This window comes from Sturnira hondurensis, unplaced genomic scaffold (genome assembly GCF_014824575.4).
Source record: "Sturnira hondurensis isolate 20B ecotype Veracruz unplaced genomic scaffold, ASM1482457v3 Scaffold0006413, whole genome shotgun sequence".
In the NCBI taxonomy this organism is placed as follows: Eukaryota; Metazoa; Chordata; class Mammalia; order Chiroptera; family Phyllostomidae; genus Sturnira; species Sturnira hondurensis.
In genome coordinates, this window is record NW_028079044.1 from 53,921,921 (window position 1) to 53,940,693 (window position 18,773).

An 18,773-nucleotide genomic window follows, 5' to 3' on the forward strand; every position below is an offset into this window, starting at 1 on the left:
GGCTGCTCTAGGACCACAGAGGGCTCATGCCGTCGGTGGTCGCCTAGAGCGAGGCGCGAGGCGGAAGGGGACTGGTGGTCGGCCGCCGGGAGGAAGCTGGACTTCGGCCGCCTGCCGACGCTCCGTTCCAGGCCCCGCGTTGCTGTTTGAGCGTAGTTGGACCCACCCCACGCGCCTCTCTATTCCCGGGCCAAGCCCGTACAACCCTGTCTTTATTTCCTTTTCTGTGACAAACAAAATACCCTGTCGGGGAATCCGCTGGGGCCCGCGGATCGGAGGCGGCCGAGTACTCCCGCTGTCCTAGAGCTTCCCGGAAGTGTTTGTAGTCGCCTCCGGGCCAAGCCCCGCTTCCGGCCAGCCCATTGCTCTCCGCCATCAGGCCGTTCCGCTCCGCTCCAGAGCGCGCGTTGCAGGTGGGGGGCACCTCGGGCCTGGGGGCGCGGTGGGTGAGGTCGGGAGGTGAGGCGGCTGAGCTGGACGCGGCCCCTTGGTCACCGGGCCTGGGGGCTCTGGAGGCCGGTCGGCGACAGTAACGCCGGCCCACGACGCTTGGGCTGGTGCCACAGGGCGCTGGCCGCGACTCCTGCGCACTTCAGGTGTCCAGGACGCCGAGTCCAGGCCAGGCCAGGACTCGAACTGGGTCCGCCTCTGTTAGCTCCCTTTTCCAGACCCACCCGGTGGCTGCTCTCCTTCCTGGTTCTGCCCTCCCTGCCCTGCCTCCCCTCTTCCCGGGACCCCCTGCTCCCAAGGTGCCTCCCATCACATGGGCTGTCATCAGTGGTTCACACTGTCAGTGTCTTCAAGGTGAAAACTACTCAGTCACTGGCCCAAAGGACATGGTAAGTCGCTGGGCTTCTCTCCACTCCTCCAGGCAGTTGCATCTGGGACCTGCCTCTGGGCTGGCTGATCAAAAAGGAGGAAGTAGCAATGTCTGCCGTGGGGGCTGCAGCTCCATACCTGCCACACCCTGGTGACAGTCACAGTGGCCAGGTGAGTTTCCTGGGGGCCCAGCCCCCCCAGGAAGTGGCAGCAATGTCTCGGCTCTTCGGGGACCTGGACAGGGGCACATTCAGGAAGTTGCTGAAGCTGGTGGTCAGCAGCTTGCAGGGAGAAGACTGCCGTGAGGCTGTGCAGCTCCTCGGGATTGGTGCGCACCTGTCGGAGGAGCGGCTGGGGGCCCTGCTTGCCGGCACCCACACACTGCTCCAGAAGGCCCTCCGGCTGCCCTCGGCCAGCCTGAAGCCCGATACCTTCAAGGACCAGCTCCAGGAGCTCTCCATCCCGCAAGACCTGGTAATGGACTTGGCCAGTGTGGTGTTTGGGAGCCAACGGCCTCTCCTTGACTCTGTTGCCAGGCAGCAGGGGGCCTGGCTGCCCCATGTTGCCTACTTTCGTTGGAGAGTGGATGTGGCAATCTCCACCAGTGCCCTGGCCCGCTCCTTGCAGCCAAGCGTCCTGATGCAGCTGGTGCTTTCAGATGGGCTAACATACCGCTTTGAGGTCCCCACAGCCAAGTTCCAGGAGCTTCGGTATAGCGTGGCCCTGATGCTGAAGGAGATGGCCGACCTGGAAAAGAAGTGTGAGCACAAACTACAGGACTGACCCACATGCCCAGTTATTTGGTCACCTGGGGACAGCTGCTCAGACATCTCCATAGTGAAGCCCATCCTTCCCAGGAGGCACTCTTCAGTGAGAGTGTGGGACTGCAACCATGTCATTCTGTTTGATGGAAAAAACAAAACAAAACAAAACAAAACAGCAGTTTCTGTCCTTTGCTGGGAAGTAGGGCAACTGTAAAATCCTATTTTTCCAACTGCTGTCACGCTGCACACCTGTCCCCTGGCCATTGGCATTGTTGCTAGATGAGGGTACCCACTGCTCCAGGGCAGCCCTCTGGTCCAGGCCAATGCTTTGATGCAGATGCTGAGTTCCTTTAGCTGGGCTCCATGTGGCATCTGACCACTCTACTTATCTGCTGCTGCGAACCCTGTGTTTCAGTGTGGACATTTCTTTCTCCTATCTTACATCCTTATTTCATGGATCCAACACTAGTGGGGAGGGGAAGACATTATAAAGCATGTAAAAAGCAAATTGTATAGCTTGATAGTGGATAGTAGGTGAAGCGGAAAATAAGCCAAGGGATAGAGGGCAGGGCCAGGGGAGAACTGCACTGTTATTTCACAGTGGTTCATAGGGTGGGCCTCCTAGAACACTGGGTATATGGGCAAGGACTTGAAAGAGGCAAGGGAGGCACCCCTCTGGTGGAGGGCAGCTGAGGTGGAGGGGAACGAGGGACACTGAGAGTAGGCTGCACTCTGATGGCTGTTTTAGAAAGATCACACTGGGTGCTGGGTTGAGAGCAGGAGGGGAGCAGGGGCCCTTCCTGGTACCTCAAGGGTAAGTGTTTGGGCAGCTTGGGCTGCTGGTTCCAGAGGGAGGGCACACATTTAGGGTGGAAGCCACTGCAACCTGGGGGCTCCTGATGTGCAAAACTACTACAGTCACATTCATGTGATGCAACCAGGATTGGAGACCTGGGGTTGGAGCCCAGCCTGTGCACCCTAGAAGGGTGCTCCAAGCTTCACTGCCACCAAGGGGCCTTGTGGCTGGGACTCCGTAGTTCTAAATCATGCACCTGGTGACAGTGAGGAGAGGTGCCTTCGAGGCCACCCAGGTGTTAGGTACCTGATGGAGGACGGGGCTGTCACTCAGAACCCAGTGAGCCTCTCTGCAGCACCTGCAGCAGAAGGTGGGCAGGTAGGCAGGCGGGCTCAGAGACTCCTTGTGTGCCCAGCCAGTGTTGCCTGCCTGTTCACATGTCTGTGTTGATGTGTCTACTCTGGTAATCCACTGCAGACCCCTGGAGGGTCAGCACACTCTTCTGGATGGGTTGGGTTTGGGCCCTTCAGAGACACATCTTCTGGTCACATGCTATCCAATCCCCATTTCCACCCTCACTAGGTTCCAGGTAAGTTGGGGTATAGTGCTCTGCTAACCCACTGGCCACTGGCCCACCAGAGGGCATTATTCCTTCTGTCATCTGGTCAGGAATTGCAGCTCTGGACTTTGTGGCCCCAATTGCTACCCACAGCAACTGTGGGGCAGCCCTTCCCTCCAAAGCTAACACACAGCCTAGAGCTGCACAGACCTGTACCTAGTCCTGGGATGAACTCTTCACTTTCTCATGGAAATTCCAGGTTTGTGGAGGCAGCTGCAACCCAACTTGAGAAGGACCCTTTCAGCTGTAGGGTACAGATTTTCAGGCCAGTAGGGTGGGCCCTCTCACCCATGTGCATTCTTATGCAGGGCCAGACGAGTACTTGAGTGTTCCAGGTCGTGACGATTCTGTAAGGTCTGACACCATAGTTTGAGAGCAAAGACAGTATGTTAACAAATGGGCATAATTATGTCCCAATAAAAAATTTTCACAGGCACTGAAATTTTCATTTCAGGTATCACAAAATACTTGTTTGCAACCATGTAAAAACCATTCTTACCCTGGTTAGTGTGGCTCAGTGGTTGAGCGCTGGCCTTCAAATCAAAGGCTCGCTGGTTTGATTCTTGGTCTAGGGCACATGCCAGGATTGTGGGCCAGGTCCCCAGTTTGGGGGTATGCATGAGGCAACCACACATTGTTTTTCTCTTCCTCTTTCCCTTCCCCTCTCTAAAAAGTAAGGTAAAAATAATAAAAACCATTCTTGGCCTTGGCCAGCTAGTTCAGTTGGTTAGAACATCCCAATAAACCAAGGATGTGGGTTCAATCCCCAGTAAGGGCACCTACAAGAGTCAGCCAATGAATACATAAGTAAGTGGAACAACAAAATCTGTTTCCTCCTTAAAATTATTGCCATGGTTTTTTAATTCCTCACCCACTATGTGTGGGGTTTTTTTTTTTTTTAAGATTTTATTTATCTTAGAGGGGAAGGGAAGAAGAGAGAGAGGGAAATATCAATGTATGGTTGCCTCTCATTCGTCCCCTGCCGGGCCCCGGGCCCCGGGAACTGGCCTGCAACCCAGGCATCGAACCGCAATCGTGTGGTTCGCAGGCCTGAGCTCAATCCACTGAGCTACACCAGCCAGGGCTATTTGTGGGTTTTTTAAGATTTTTATTTATTTACTTAGAGAAGTGGGAAGAGGGGAAGAGAAACATTGATATGCAAGAGATACATCATTCAGTTGCCTCTCTCACACCCCAAACTGGGGACCTGGCCCGCAACCCAGGCATGTGCCCTGCCTGGGAATCGAACTAGTGACTCTTTGGTTCGCAGGATGGCACTCAATCCACTAAGCCACACCAGCCAGGGTCCAAAGACATGTTTATTGCTTTTAGAGGAAGGGAGAGAAACATCTATGTGCGAGACGCATTGATTGGTTTCCTCCAGTATGTGCCCCAACCAGGGATGGAACCTACAACTTAGATATGTACCCTCACCAGGTATCAAATCCACCAACATTTGGTGTATGGAACGATGTTCAAACCAACTGAACCACCTGGCCAGGGAGGGGGAAAAAGCCACTCTTTTAGCTCCAGAACCATATAAAACCAGGTGGCAGGCCGGTAGCAGCTCTTAATGGGAACACCTTCCTGGGTCCAGTTCTTGCCATGCTGGGGTGAGCAGACCCTGTGCATCTGCATGACTCCCCCAGGCTGTGGAGGGACTGTCCACCCTCTTGTAGGTAGGTCACCATGAACCAAGACTTGGGGGCAGGTGCTGGCCTTGTCCACCTTTGTACATGGGCCTTGCATAAAGGTTGATGCAATTACCTCTCAGGAAAATGACCTTTCAGTTGTGTTGACTTTATTAGGTCTCTGTGAAAGCTCTTAGTGGTTAGTCCTCTTCCATGGATCTCTGACTTGATCTCAAAGCCTGGATACTCCCCAAATGCATCATTCCTTCATTCAACAAACATTTCCTGAGCTGTGAGGGACATGGGTGTGTAAAACCACCTGGGCTCTGCTCCCCCTCCCAACACTTGAGGAAGCTTCAAGAAACCTCAAAATAGTTAGCATCCAAAGTCATAAATCAAAGTTTAATAAACACGAATGAAAGCAATTTCAGGTCAAAATTGTGGGTTTAATTTATTGACTCCAAAAGAGAAGTTCAAAGTATTTTAAAACCTACTTTGAAACAGTTCTGGAAATCCTTAAAATGAGTTTACTGTTATGTTTACTGGAGCCCAACTTGGGAAATGTAGACTGAAAGTAGGACAGAATATTCTAAAACATACGTGGCCTCACGGCAGCCCACCTTTTTGTCCTGCCCAGCAACCCAGTGGTGATGCACACCTTTTTCACGTGGACACAGCTAAGATGTTCCTCCTCCTGTACTGCAGCTGGTATTCCCCACTGGAGTGCAGGACTTGGGGTTAAAGCTGTTGAATTCTCAGTTGTATTGCAACATTTAAGTAAACAAACCACACACTGAAATTTAACTTCAACAGAATTTTCAAACGTCACAAAATAGTCTTTTGTTCCCATCATTTAAAAATGTAAAAACCATTCTTAGCGCTGCTAAAAGGTAAGCTGAGGTACATCACAATTTGGAAGACTTTACTTGAGCAAACATGGGTGGAATCCACCAGTGCCAAACCAAGCACTCTGCAGAGGGCTGGGGAGAGGTTTTCATGAAGATACAGAGGCAAAGCATGGAAATTGGTTGACTGCAGCTCAAGCAGTTGGCTTACTTGGGCAGTCTGGTTGGCTGTGACAGGTGCATTTGCAGGGAATGACTGGCTGAACTTCTGGTCTGCTTGGCAGAGACTGAAAGCATTCAAGCCACCCAGTCTTTTTTTTTTTTTTTTAAAGAAACTTTTCTTTTTTTTTAAAGATTTTATTTATTTACTTATCTATAGAGGGGAAGGAGAGAGGGAGAGAAACATCAATGTATGGTTGCCTTTTGTGGGTCCCTGCTGGTAGTTAGCCTGCAAGGAACCGGCCTGCAACCCAGGCATGTGCCCTGACTGGGAATCGAACCGCGATCGTCTGGTCCGCAGGCCCGCGCTCAAACCACTGAGCTACGCCAGCCAGGGCTCAAGCCACCCAGTCTTAATGGCCTCATTGTTTGGTTAGCACACCACACAAAAGCAGAACATGGACTGGGTTTGGCCCACAGGCCACATAGTTCACCAGCACTGGATCCAGGATCACACTATCCAGAGACTCGGGTGCTGAAGCAGATTTAAGGTGGAAGGCTCTGCCTTCTTGCCTGGCCTACTGTTACCGTTCAGGGAAAGAAAGAGTGTTGTGCCCAGGGTGGAGTCTGGAAGAGTCCATAAAACCCTTCACCCCTTTGTCCCTCATTACTCAGGAGGAAACATGTGGGGTCTGATGGAGAGGCCCTCCAGCATGTGACAGTGCTAAGTGCCAGCAGATGGCAGAAGTGTGGCCTGTCCACTGAGGACCTTGGGTTCTCATTGTTGGCTCTCATAAAATATTTAAGGCCCTTTCGGACTAGGCCCACCTGTCCAGATGTGCCAGCAGTGACCACATGGTTGAATACGGCAGCTGAAGCAGGGACACAATGAGCATAACCTCTGAAAAATACACAGAAGTGCCAGGTCCTCTGGCACTGATCCTGCCAAGTACAAGTCCTGGGTGGAACAGGAGCGACTGGAGAAGCAAGCACACTGACTTCATGCCGTCCTGGCAAGTGGGAGACAGCACCAGCTGGCAATCATGCTGACCAGTTGCAGGGTCAAGACCCGCCCCCCACACGCGTTGGAGAAACAAACTCACATGGATTCAACCACCTCAAACTCTGCTGCTTCCAACTTCACAAGAAAGTGCTGGAACCTTCTGGTACAAACACAGGAATCAGCAAGCATTTCCTTCACCTCACACAACCCATAGCCTGCTACAGGCTTTGCCATGCAGTGATTGAAGCAGCAAAGCCCATGGGCTTAACCAAGCCAATGTGATAGTGACCCAAATCAAGTTACGAGAGATCCTCAGGAGACCTGTGCTCTCTGGTCTACCTGTCCACCTGTGGGATAACTGAGCCTCTCCAATGGGACGATACGGCAATGACTCCAAAGGTCAACAAGTCGCAAGTGGGTGGCCCTGCGCAGCAGCCTCTCTGAACGGGACTCCTAGTCCAACTCATTCACGGCTGGTGAGTCCAGGACCCTGGGCAGGGCTAGAGTCAACGATGCAGGTCTGCATCATCCTATGGTTCCTGGGCCTTAATTAGATACTGTGAGACAAAGTGAATGGACATGGTCACAGCCTGTTTGTCCAATTCACCAGAGTGGCTGACCCATCTAGAAACTCAGCTGGATGCTGGGGGGCTGCCTGCCTGGGCTGCTGATTCGAGAAGAAAAGGACTTAGGTGAAGGCAGAAGGAAATTCCAGTAATGCCTCTTCTGGACTTCTGTGCACATGAGCTCTCACATCCTTGCTGCTGAAGCCGGTCTCAGTAACTGGTGCTGAAGACACTGAGCATCTCGCCTGGCGGAGCTCAGAGGGCTCTGAGGCCCTGGCTGCAGAGCCTGGTCTTCCCTTTGCGTACTCAGAATTCTACATGTGGGCACCCTGTTTCAAAGGGGCACAGGCTTTACTGAGTGGGATAAGGTCAAACACCCTAGCAAATAAAACACATACTTTGTATGAACTTGGATGTCCTTTTTTAAAAGAACAATTTTAAATCTTTACCAACATTCCAACTTGTCAATATCAATGATCCCATATAAAACAAGTGTGTTAAGGCTATGGGTTTATTCTCACATACAAGTGCATTTAGAGAGGTGTGTGGTCTATTCTACGTGAGTCTTCTGATGCTGAGTGAGCCTGGAGCTCCGATTAAAGGCTTTGCCACATTTGTTACATTTATAAGGTTTTTCTCCAGTGTGAATCCTCTGATGTATAATTAGATGTGAGCGCCATCTGAATATTTTCTCACATTCATTACATTTGTGTAGTTTCTTTACAGTGTTAACTTTTTTACGACTCACATGGGTAGGACCCTCCAGGATGCCCCCATATTCATGGTACCACTGGGCTCGTGTGTGAATCCTCTGGTGCTCGATGAGGTATGAACTCCGACTGAAGGCTTTCCCACACTCACTGCATCCATAGGGCTTCACTCCAGCATGAATTATCTGGTGTTGGAAAAGGGTTGAGTTCTGACTGAAGGCTTTCCCACACTCACCACATTTATAGGGCCTCTCGCCAGTGTGAACCCTCTGATGGATTGTGAGCTGTGTGCTCATACTGAAGGCTTTTCCGCACTCCAGGCACTCATAGGGCTTCTCCCCTTTGTGGATCCTCTGATGGTAAATGAGGCTTGAGCTCTGGCTGAAGGCTTTTCCACAGTCACTACACTCATAGGGTTTCTCTCCTGTGTGTATTCTCTGGTGCTGAATTAGGTGTGAGCCCTGAACAAAGCCCTTCCCACACTCATCACATTTGAATGGTTTTTCTCCAGTATGAGTTCTTTGGTGGCGAATAAGCCGTGAGCTACAACCAAAGGCTTTTGCACACTTGTTGCATTTATACGGTTTCTCTCCAGTGTGAGTTAGCTGATGCTGACTAAGGCGAGAGACCCACCTGAAAGCCTTCCCACACTCGTCACACTTAAATGGTTTTTCTGCAGCATGGGTTCTCTGGTGAACAACAAGGCCAGCACCATCCAGTGTTCTTGGAACTGAAGGCTTTGCCCCAGCGTGCATCCGCTGGTGCTGAGCCAGGGTGGAGCTCTGGCTGAAGGCCTTCCCACACTCCTGGCACAAGTAGGGCTTCTCTCCAGTGTGAGTCCGCTGATGTCTGACCAGCTGCGACTGCTGGCTGAAGGCCTTCCCACACTCACGACAGCCATAGGGCCTCTCTCCCGTGTGCACCCTCTGATGGTGAATAAGGCTGGAGCTCTGACCAAAAGCCTTCCCACATTCCTCACACCTGTAGGGCTTCTCTCCAGTGTGAATTCTTTGATGCTGGATAAGTTTTGAGCTCAGGCGAAAGGCCTTTCCACACTCGATGCATTTGAATGGTTTCTCTCCTGTGTGGATTCTCTGATGCTGATTAAGCTGTGAACACAACCTGAAGACCTTCCCACATTCCTCACACTCATATGGCTTCTCTCCATGGCAGCTACTTTGATGCTTCCCCTGTGGACAATCAGATAACGTTTCTTGGCATTCCTGACATGTGTCCAGTTTCTTCTGTATATTAACTTCGTGAAATAGAGTTGTGAATATGAAACCCCTGCCACACACATCACATCTTCGGGATATTCCGTCTGTAGCAATCCCCTGACTTTTATCAGGCTGACAACCCATGCCGCCACAACCCTGCACATCCTCCTGGGTAGAGATCTTCCTAGCAGCCACAGTTTCTGCGTGCAAGTGGTGTTTCTGGAAGAGAGAGCTCGGTTTACTCTCCGGCCAGACCTCAGAAACAGAGGTATCTCCCAAGCAGGGACTCGGAGGAGAATCATGTGGTGGGGTTTTGACCATTGCTGCCAGGGACTCTGATTTCAGTATGTATACATCCTCATGGGCCTGCCCATCAGTGCTAATTGCAGAATCTGAAACACACAGGAAGAATAAGGCTCTTTCTCCTGAGCTCAGAGGACAAAGGCTGGGGTGGAGGTACTCCCTAGGAATTGAGCTCCCTCCCAGGCCACCCCTCATGCAAAGATGCCACGGAAAGTTGACGCCTTTGACAGTTCTCAAAATGTGGTTTCCTTCATACTTTTTGCTTCGCACATTGATTCAACTAGTGTACTCAGGTGAGTACTAAGAGCCACCCTCCCACAAGGGGGCTACATCAGCAGAGGTTCATCCTGTGGGAAAACTGTGAGGAAGTCCACAAAAAAGAAAGTGAGCCTGAGATGGTGGGGGGTTTTGTGAGAGGAAGGATTATCCTGAGAGGTCAAAGGAGGTGGCGCGTAAGAAAGAAAGCGGGAGTTTGAGCTATAAGCAGAGGGATGAGCAGGTACTGAAAAAGTCGAGGCAGGAGAGCTATTAAGGGTCATACAGGGTGAGCCCAAAGGGCTGGGCACTGGCCCATCTCCTGGGTGGGTTTTTGAGCAAGATACAAGGACTGAACTTCGCTTCCTCCAGCAGCGAAGGAAGACTGATCATGTCCCTTGTCAGTCTGCTCCTCACCTTCCCCATATGGACATCTCCTCCCTATGTGTTTCTGGAGATTCTGCCTACACCATCTGCCCCTACAAGGACTTTCTGACATCCACTTTCCCTCTGGATTCTCTACATAAGTGTCAGCCTCCTTCCTACTCTGCAATTCCAGGAAGTGCCTTTGCTGAAGTCAGACCCTATGGTCCCTAATCATATCCAGGGCCATAATTATCCTGCTGCTGTCCCACAGTGAAACCCAGGGCCTAGTGACAGGGCTCCACTGGCTCCTCACACCAGTGCTGTCTCCATCCAGCTGCAGCAACCTACGTCTCTGTCAGTACCAGTGCACAGAAGGGGCTACGCACACGGACATCTGTGCACAAGGACAGCTCCTGCTCCCTCCTGCCATTGGTCTTCACAACAACCCAGTGGGGTCAATAGTGGATAAGGGACTCATGGCTCAGAGAGGTTATGTCACTCACCCATGGTCACATAGCTGATGAAATACAGGAATGGACTGAGTTCTGTTCCCCCAAACATGCACCCATTCAACATCTCTGTGCCCTTAAGACTTGAGACATCTCCTGCCTGGTCCTCACTGTTTCTCTCTCTCTGAACAAACACAACCTTGGCAAACCTGCTCCTTCAACACGGCAAGAGCAGCCACAGAGATAGAAAACAGAAAAGCACTGCTGCCCTCGGCCGGCTGCTTCAGTGCAGAGGCCCCCGTGAACAGCTGTGAAGGAGGAACAGCCATGAAGAACAGCCAGGGACAGCGGGACAGCTGCACTGCCAGCCCAGCCATGAGCCCTGGGCCTCCTGCTTAAGCAGCCACAGCCACACTGCAAACCAGCTGCTCTGGAGTCTGCCTCCCTCTCCCCTGTAACAAAGCCTGTAAATGGCAGTTACATTATGAAGGTCTTGCCACGTCCCCAGCACCAGCCTTCCACAGCCATCAGCCTCCTGTCTGGCTCAGAGTGCACAAGCTCCCTCCCTTCAGGCCACATGATACCCACACATAGCACAGCCCATCTCTTCCTGTCCCCACTTACTAGGGACCACTCCTCTGACAAAGACCCTGTCCTAACCAGCCCAGCCAAGCTTCTCTGAGCCTTGCTATCAGGCCTCTCCCTGGGTCTGTAAGGAGAAAACACTAATGTGGCTTCTAATAGCTCAAGGCCACACCCATAGGATGATCCCACCCTGCCTTCAAGCACCTGCCTGGGAAAACTGGAGGATACATGTTCCACCCACGACCAAAGGCAGGGCTGGTCAAGAAGCTCAGGTGGTATCAGACGGACCTGCCTTTCCCCTTCTGGGGTCCATCAAGCCCCTGCCTGCTCTATCACCATGGGACAAGTGGAAGCTGGGTTAGTGCTCGGTAAACTCTGACCTACTGCGGTCTTCACTCCAACTGAATTCTGGCCTCACGACAGCAACTATGACTCATCCCATGGAGCCCCCAGGGGGCCTCAAGTCCTGGGGCAGGAGTGGTAATGTCCGAGCAACTGCAGGCCCTGTGGAGGATCCTGGGATATCAACTGCACCAACTGACAAAATCATATCTCGGGCAACTACATTCCACAAACTTTCATCCACAAGGCTGTCCTGTATGCTCAAGCCCACAAAGTAGGTCTAGGTCTCACTGAAGGGTTGCCTTCCTGTCACCTAACCACCAGAAAGGCCATTTGCTGCATGGGAACCACGAAGGAGCTCGGCCTACTCCAGCTGGCTCTCCTGCCATGGTGCCTTCTTTGAAATCTCCCCCTCCTTGGAAATATTTACTGGGAGCTGGGTTTTAACCAGGCTGGTCTGTCCCTTTACTCCTTCCCAAGAAGGGTAAGAAAGGGCCTAAATGGGAGGTCCCTGCTTTGGTCTGACTGTGCCCCAAAAGGTGAGCTGAAGCTCCAGCCCAGGATCTCAAAACATGAACTTACTGACAAACAGGACCGTACAGATGGAGTTTCCAATGAGGTCACACTAAGGTATGCAGGGCTCTCACCCAATGTGAGTGGTGTCCTCAGAAAGAGAGACACAGGGCGAGTGCACTGTGATGATAGAGGACTGAGGTGGTGTGCCCATACCCAAAGAACACCTGGGGCCACCAGAACCTGGAAGAGGCAGGAAAGAGCCTTCCCTACAGATTCCAGAGAGGACCCAATACTGCCAATGCCTTGAGTCTGGGCCTCTGGCCTCCAGCCTGTGATGCTTTGTGACAGTAGCCCCAGAACCAGATCTCAGAAGCTGGGGTCACCCAGGCCCCTGAGAAGTTCTGGAGGGAGTGCAACTGTTACTGGCAGGCTGCTCAGAACCAAGTTTACTGCTTCCCTTGCACCCATGTTTACATCTCTGATTGATAAGGGTATTGTTAAGATTAGAAACTGAATAAAATGTGGTTTCAAATCAAACTTGCATACCAAACCCTGGAGCCTACCTCCCCAGGCACAGGTTCTCTCCCACAGGCCCATGCCTCACCTGTCTGGGGCGTCCTTGGAGGCTCTCTCCCCTCAGTTCCCTGCAGGTCAAGGACCCATGGCTCCTCCCCCTGCTCCAGCCGGGAGATCAGCTCAGGCTTGAAGAGCAGAAATCCTGCTGTCAAGTTGACAAAGGAAAGCACATTGGCATTACTGGGAACATAGCTCGGGGCTCAGTGCCCCTGGATTCCCAAAGTAAAGGGGCAGGGGGTTGCTCGGGCACAGGCAGGGTCTATGAAAGAAGCATCACAAGGTGAGGGTCTGAGCACAGGGGCACAGGGGCTCTCTCTGTCTGGTTTATTAGCCCAGGTCTAGGGGCTGGACACTGAGGGGTGTCTGGACTCCCAACTGATTCCCTTCTGCTTCAAGGCCCCAGGACACCCTGTCACCCAACAGTTTGCCAAGAACAGGCTGCTCTACGCCAGGAAGACAAAAGCCAGGCACGGCCAGTGCCCCTCTCAGTTCAGGTACAGTCCGAGAGATATGGGTTAAGAAATGAGACAAGAACATTTGAAACCTTGCTTCCCAGCATATGTCATCAGCTTGGCTCAAATTAACAGTCATTTAAAAAAAAAAAAAAAGCCCTGGCCTGGTAGCTCACTTCGTGAGAACCTTGTCCCGATACACCAAGGCTGTGGGTCCGATTCCCACTCAGGGCACATACAAGAACAACCAGTGAGTGCATCAGTAAGTGAAACAACAAATCAATGTTTTTCTCTTTCCCTCTCCCCTCCTTTCTCTCTCTGAAGTCAGTAAATAAAAGATCTTTATTTTTTTAAATAAAAGATCTTTAAAAGAAACAAAGTGGAAGAACAAAAATAAACCAACAAATGAAACAGGTTTTAAGTCAAAAGGCACCAGGATCCAGTCATTACCTGGTGGCCCCCAGTCTTGCATCCTTTCTCAAAGCGAGGGAGCCCAGGCAGCCTGGGGAGGGTAGAGGCCTGTGGGTGCTCACCTAACACCCCCTTCCAAGGCCACCAGCCCCAGGCTACGGGGCAACAGTGGTGAGCTCCCAGCCCTTCCCAGGGCCCTGTGCTTGGAGCCTCCCTCAGGTTTCTGGCCATGGGGGTGGAGAAGGGCAGGCAGAGAGATCCCAAGTCAAAGGCCTCAGGTTCAAACAGGACCCCGCACTGAAACACATGTTGTCTCTAAGCACAGGTGGAACATTCAGAGAAACATCCGTGGGCCAGCCAGGAACGGGTCATGATGTAGGCCATAGTGCCTCAGAACACAGAACCAAAATGCAACAGGACATGAAAGTTACCACAACAGGCGGTTCAAAACTTTTTGCCACTTGGGAATTCAGTAAGGAGATACTAACCGGCAACTGTATTTACTGAGTCAAAATGTGTAGGATGCAACAGAAGCAGTACTTAAACATATCTTTAAACACATTTACTAGAAATGAAAACCATAAGAAACAAATGAGCTAATCATTAAATTCAATAGGTTGAAAACAGAACAACACAGCAAATATAAGCACAAAGGAAGGAAATGATAAAGGCAGGGCAGGATTCAATGGACTAGAAAACAAGGACCCCCCCACCACACACACACACACACACACACACACACATGAACACCATCTCCGAAAATTGAGCAAAGCCAGAAGCTGGCTCTTTGGAAAGATGAATAAGCAATCCTGGGGAAAACTGATCAAGGTACTTCAAAAACTCACATAAAGGAACAGCTGCAACACCGCAGATTAAAAATAAAAACAAAGAATATTACGAACAAACACATGTCAAAAACTGAGTATCCAAATAGACTGACTTGTGGAAGAACTAGAAATGACTGAAGTGACACGAGCAGAAATTCAGGGGCTTGTGAGGCCATCAAGCATGAACAAAAAGTACGGGCTTCCCCTGGGGCCCAGGAGCTTTACAGGGAGCTCAACCAAAAACTCAAAAGGTTCCATTAATTCCATCTATATAAATTCCTACCAAAGCTAAAAAGGATAGTGAAACGCCTATTTCTAGTGTGGACTCCAACTCTCATAATAAGGAGGCTGTATCACCTCCCAGAAGTCCACACACCCTGTGAGGATTAAACCATGTGACAAGAGCAAAACTGGGAGCCTGCCTGGGTCACAGTGACTCATCCCAATGGGGCCGGGGCCTGACCACATTGCCTCCATATCCCCAGCTCTCACAGAGACCTGGCTAAGTGGGTGCTGACCGATGATGCAGGGGGCGGGTCCCAAGCTACAGCCTCACCTAGTCCAGCCACACTGCTGTGGTTCTCCAGCATCACTTCCTTGTAGAGGGCCCTCTGGCCAGGATCCAGACACTGCCACTCCTCCCTTGAGAAGTGCACAGCCACGTCACCAAACGTCACAGCCTCCTGAAAGGACACACACTTGCACCTCCAGGAGCCCTGGGTGCCAGTCCCAATCTGGCACCACCTCGTGGTGTCTCAGGTACATGCACCACAGGGTTGACCGAGACAGCCACCAGGCCCCTTTGGGTCTAAAATCAAGAGGGAGGGAGGGAGGGAGGGAGGGAGGGATCCAGACCCTGGATATCTACAGCCCTCCCCTTGAGAGCCTCAGAACAGGCAGGCCCCAGTCTAGGCAAACATTTGCTCACTACTCTGGGGATGGGCATGCCTGAGTCTGACAAGAGCCACAGCAGGAGGCCAAGGCAGGGTCTAAGCCCAGGCCCGGTGGGCAAGGTGGGAACCCAGAGGAGGCGGCAGGGCCCTCACAGGACAAGTGACAAAATGGAGGGTAGTCAGACTCCTACCATGAGGCTCCGTGGGTGAGTATCCATATGTCCTGGCTGGGAGACCTGTTGACAGTTAAGAAAGGGTCAGAGGTCAGGATACTGGAGGCTCCCCACCCCTGACTCCCAGGCTGGTCCAGGGAGCACAGTGTTCTCCTGTCCTTTACCTCTGCCTCCAGATAGTCTCCAGCAGGAATACTGAGCGGAATCAAAGCTGCCACAGCACTTGAGCAACTGCCCCCAAGGCTTTGGTCATTTCTCAGTGTGTGTGGCAGCTGTGAGTTACCCCACGAACACTTAAGGGATGGTTGCCATGTGGGCTTGAGCCAAGCAACTGGATGTGGCGTGAACAATGCACAAGGACTCTGCCTTCATGAAGCAGTCTAGTGGAGGAAAAAGTTAAATAGACACAAATAAATGCAGAATTACAACCGTGATGGCACTAAAGCACAAGGAACTCTGAAAGCATTTAAACTAGGAAACCCTGACTCAGTCTGTTGGGTCACTTCCCCTAGGAGCTAATTAGACCAAGAAGGTGGAGGTGGGGAAGGCACTCCTGGCAGCAGGTACAGCACATGCAAAGGGGCTGGATCACAGGCAGCAAAAAGCGTGTGACTGGAGATGGGAGTAGCCAGCACCCTAACAATGAACCTTTGGGAAATGAGGAATGGATACAGGAATCCCCTTACATACACTTGGCTCCCTCCCCTAAGTGCGCCTGATAGGTCTGAATGAGGACTGGGCTTCCTAGTGGAGCCTTTGGGTCAGAAAGTGGCTTGTAGGTGGACGCCCCAGACCGTGTGCACAGTGAGGCTGACGGGGCAGAAATGACCACCGTCGGGTGGGCCCCTACCTGGGCCTCACCGGAGGAAGGCAGCTGCCAGCCCTGGATCCTGGTCCCCGGCACTGAGGGGTAGGCCCTAAGCAGCAGCCAGAATTTTGAGAAGTCTTACCCACGCAAGACACAGCCCTTTCAGTCACTGTCACTAAGTCTAGATCTTCCAGGGCCGTAAATGGAGGGAAGGAGGACCCTCGACGAGGATGGTTATTCAGGAAGAAGACCCAAGATCTCTCTGGAGCCAGCTGGTGGGAAGGCCGCGCTAGAGGCTGCGGAACTCGGCCAAACGCCTCCGCGGGCAAGGCGGCCGCGGCTCCACCATCCTCGCGGCCCCTCCAAGCCGACCGCTCCTCCCGAGCTTCCTAGCCTAAAGGCCGGGAGAGCGCGAGGCCCGCACTGCCGTAGACTGGAAGACTCGGGGGTCTGCTCAGGGCGTTCCGAGGGAGGGTGCGACCGCCGCCTTCACTCACGCCTCCAGGGGACCGCCGTAGCCTCCAAACGCCCGACGCCGCAGGAGACCGGCCTCGACGCCCCTCGGTCCCACAGACTTCCGGCTCCTCTGGGCGGCTCGGAGGCTCGCTGTCTCGGTGGTTCCCAGCCGGAACCGAGGCACCGAAGAAGGGGCGGGATCCAACTGAGGGGAAAGGACACAGCCTGGCGGGGCGGAGCATGAGTCTGAAGAGGGGCGGGGCCATCGCCTAGGAGGACAAAGCCCTGGGAAGGGGCGGGGGCCTTTGCCGATGGGGGCGGGGCCGGAGCCCGTAGAATGGGGCGGGTCGGAATCCAGGGGAAGACGGGGCCCAGGAAAACAAATTCTCTCACACCCAAAGACTCATTCCACTCTTTGGTTTAAGGAGAATGAAATTGACTGGTTTTTTTTCGGAGTACATTTATTAAAGCTGGGGACAGTGAAACAAGGAAGAAGCAACAGGATAGAAACTTGGCGAGGCTGCTTTGGCTCACTGGAAAGCCAGAGAAAAGGGGGTCTTGGAGACAGCAGGATGTTAGACCTGCATGAACTTTTGCTGCCCATTGTTTCTCTGGTTACAAGTCTTGTGGGGTCCTAGAGTTTAGGAGATGCATTTTTTAAAATATTTTATTTAATTATTTTTAGAGAGAGGGGACAGGAAGGAGGAAGAGAGGGAGAGAAACATCCATGTGTGGTTGCCTCTCATATGTCCCCCACTGGGGACCTAGCCTGCAACCCAGGTGCGTGCCCTGACTGGGGATCGAACCAGCGATCCTTTGCTTCACAGGCCTGTGCTCAATCCACTGAGCTACACCAGCCAGGGCAGGAGATGCATTCTAGAGAGGGAAGAAGAGGGTTAAGGGAAAGGCCTGGTCGTGCTCCCTTGAAGGAGAGTACACTAAAATGGACTGTTTTAAAAAAATTCTGTCACATGCTACATCATAGATGAACCTTGGGGGCATTATGCTAAGTAGAATAAGACGGTCACAAAAAGACAAATACTATATGATTCCACTTATATGAGGTATCTGGAGCAGTCAAAGTTATAGAGACTTTGGAGGGTTGTTGCCAGGAGCTGGGAGAGGGAGAAATGGGGAGTTATTGTTTCATGTGGACAGAGTTTCAGTTTTGCAAGGTGAGAAGAATTGTAGTCCTGGCTGATATGGCTCAGTGACTGAATACTGGCCCGTGAACAGAAAGGTCTCTGGTTTGATTCCTGGCCAGGGCACATGCCTGGGTTGTGGGCCAGGTCCCCAGTTGGGGCCATTCAATGTTTCTCTCCCTTTCTCCCTCTATCCTTTCCCTCTAATAATAAATAAATAAAATCTGGAAGAAAGAAAAGGGTTATATAAATTATTTGTATTGATGGTTACACTACCAATATGAATGTACTTAGCACCAACAAAGTGTACACTTAAAATTGGTTAAGATACTCAATATAGTGTTATGTGTATTTTACCATGATAAAAAAATTGGGAAGCTCTGGCTGGGTAACTCAGTTGGGTAGAATGTCATCCTGATAAACCGATGTTGCAGGTTCAATCCCTGGTCAGGGCTCATAAAAGAATTGACCAATGAATGCATAAATAAGTGACACAACAAACTGATGCTTCTCTCTGCACCTTTATCGGCTTCCCCCAGGTCCATATGGTACGAATAGCCCTATCGATGGAATGAACCTTAACTGTGTGGCATGTTTGTTCTCAGCAGCCCCATGAGATGAGGGGCACAACACTCGGATTATACGGTGGTAGTACTATAATTCCTTCCACATGGGCCTGAATTCAAATCACTGTGCTCTCACCTGCCCCCACAAGTGACCCTCTGAGTCTCCAGATCATCCCCATCCCTTCTGCAGAAGCTGATCCCTTGGTCACAATGCACTGCCTTAGGATTCAGCCTTCCTGTGGTCCATGTTACCACCCACAATCCCTAACCTTTCTTCTTGCTTTCTTTTTTCCTATTATTTCAAATTGAGGACAACTTGAGAACTTTCAAAATCACAGACATCGATAAGAAATTTGAGTGAAATTCTCCACTGTTGAAGAGAGAGCAGCTCCAAACACTGTGAGCCTGTTCAAGTAACTGGATGGGGGCAGGTCTAGAGGGAGAGCCTTTGGAGCTTCTGTTTGTTTAAGTGCAGGACCATGAGGTCAGATCCCAGGTGGGGGACCTCCTTAGCGAAGCAAGAG

At 51.6% G+C, this 18,773-nt stretch overlaps 2 protein-coding genes across 8 annotated transcripts; one reads left to right on the top strand and one right to left on the bottom strand.

Moving 5' to 3' along the window:
• The first annotated feature begins 52 nt into the window (after window positions 1–52).
• COMMD5 (COMM domain containing 5) lies at window positions 53–3,440 on the top strand. Its single transcript, XM_037048981.1, has 2 exons — window positions 53–413; window positions 872–3,440. The coding sequence occupies exon 2, from the start codon at window positions 928–930 to the stop codon at window positions 1,600–1,602; it is 675 nt and encodes a 224-aa protein (XP_036904876.1). The 5' UTR covers window positions 53–413; window positions 872–927; the 3' UTR covers window positions 1,603–3,440.
• A 4,196-nt stretch (window positions 3,441–7,636) lies between these two features.
• On the bottom strand, window positions 7,637–16,661 carry ZNF7 (zinc finger protein 7). Of its 7 annotated transcripts, none has more exons than XM_037048858.1 (5): window positions 15,442–15,644; window positions 15,296–15,340; window positions 14,768–14,927; window positions 12,550–12,666; window positions 7,637–9,521 (listed from the first exon to the last, which is right to left on the bottom strand). In XM_037048858.1, exons 2-5 carry the CDS (start codon window positions 15,320–15,322, stop codon window positions 7,753–7,755), a joined length of 2,073 nt encoding a protein of 690 aa, XP_036904753.1. In that variant the 5' UTR covers window positions 15,323–15,340; window positions 15,442–15,644; the 3' UTR covers window positions 7,637–7,752. The 7 variants fall into 7 exon arrangements, with proteins under 7 accessions (XP_036904753.1, XP_036904748.1, XP_036904747.1 ...); XM_037048853.1 differs by having other exon boundaries at window positions 14,768–14,894; window positions 15,442–15,567; XM_037048852.1 differs by having other exon boundaries at window positions 12,550–12,663; window positions 15,442–15,567.
• Between the last annotated feature and the right edge of the window lie 2,112 nt (window positions 16,662–18,773).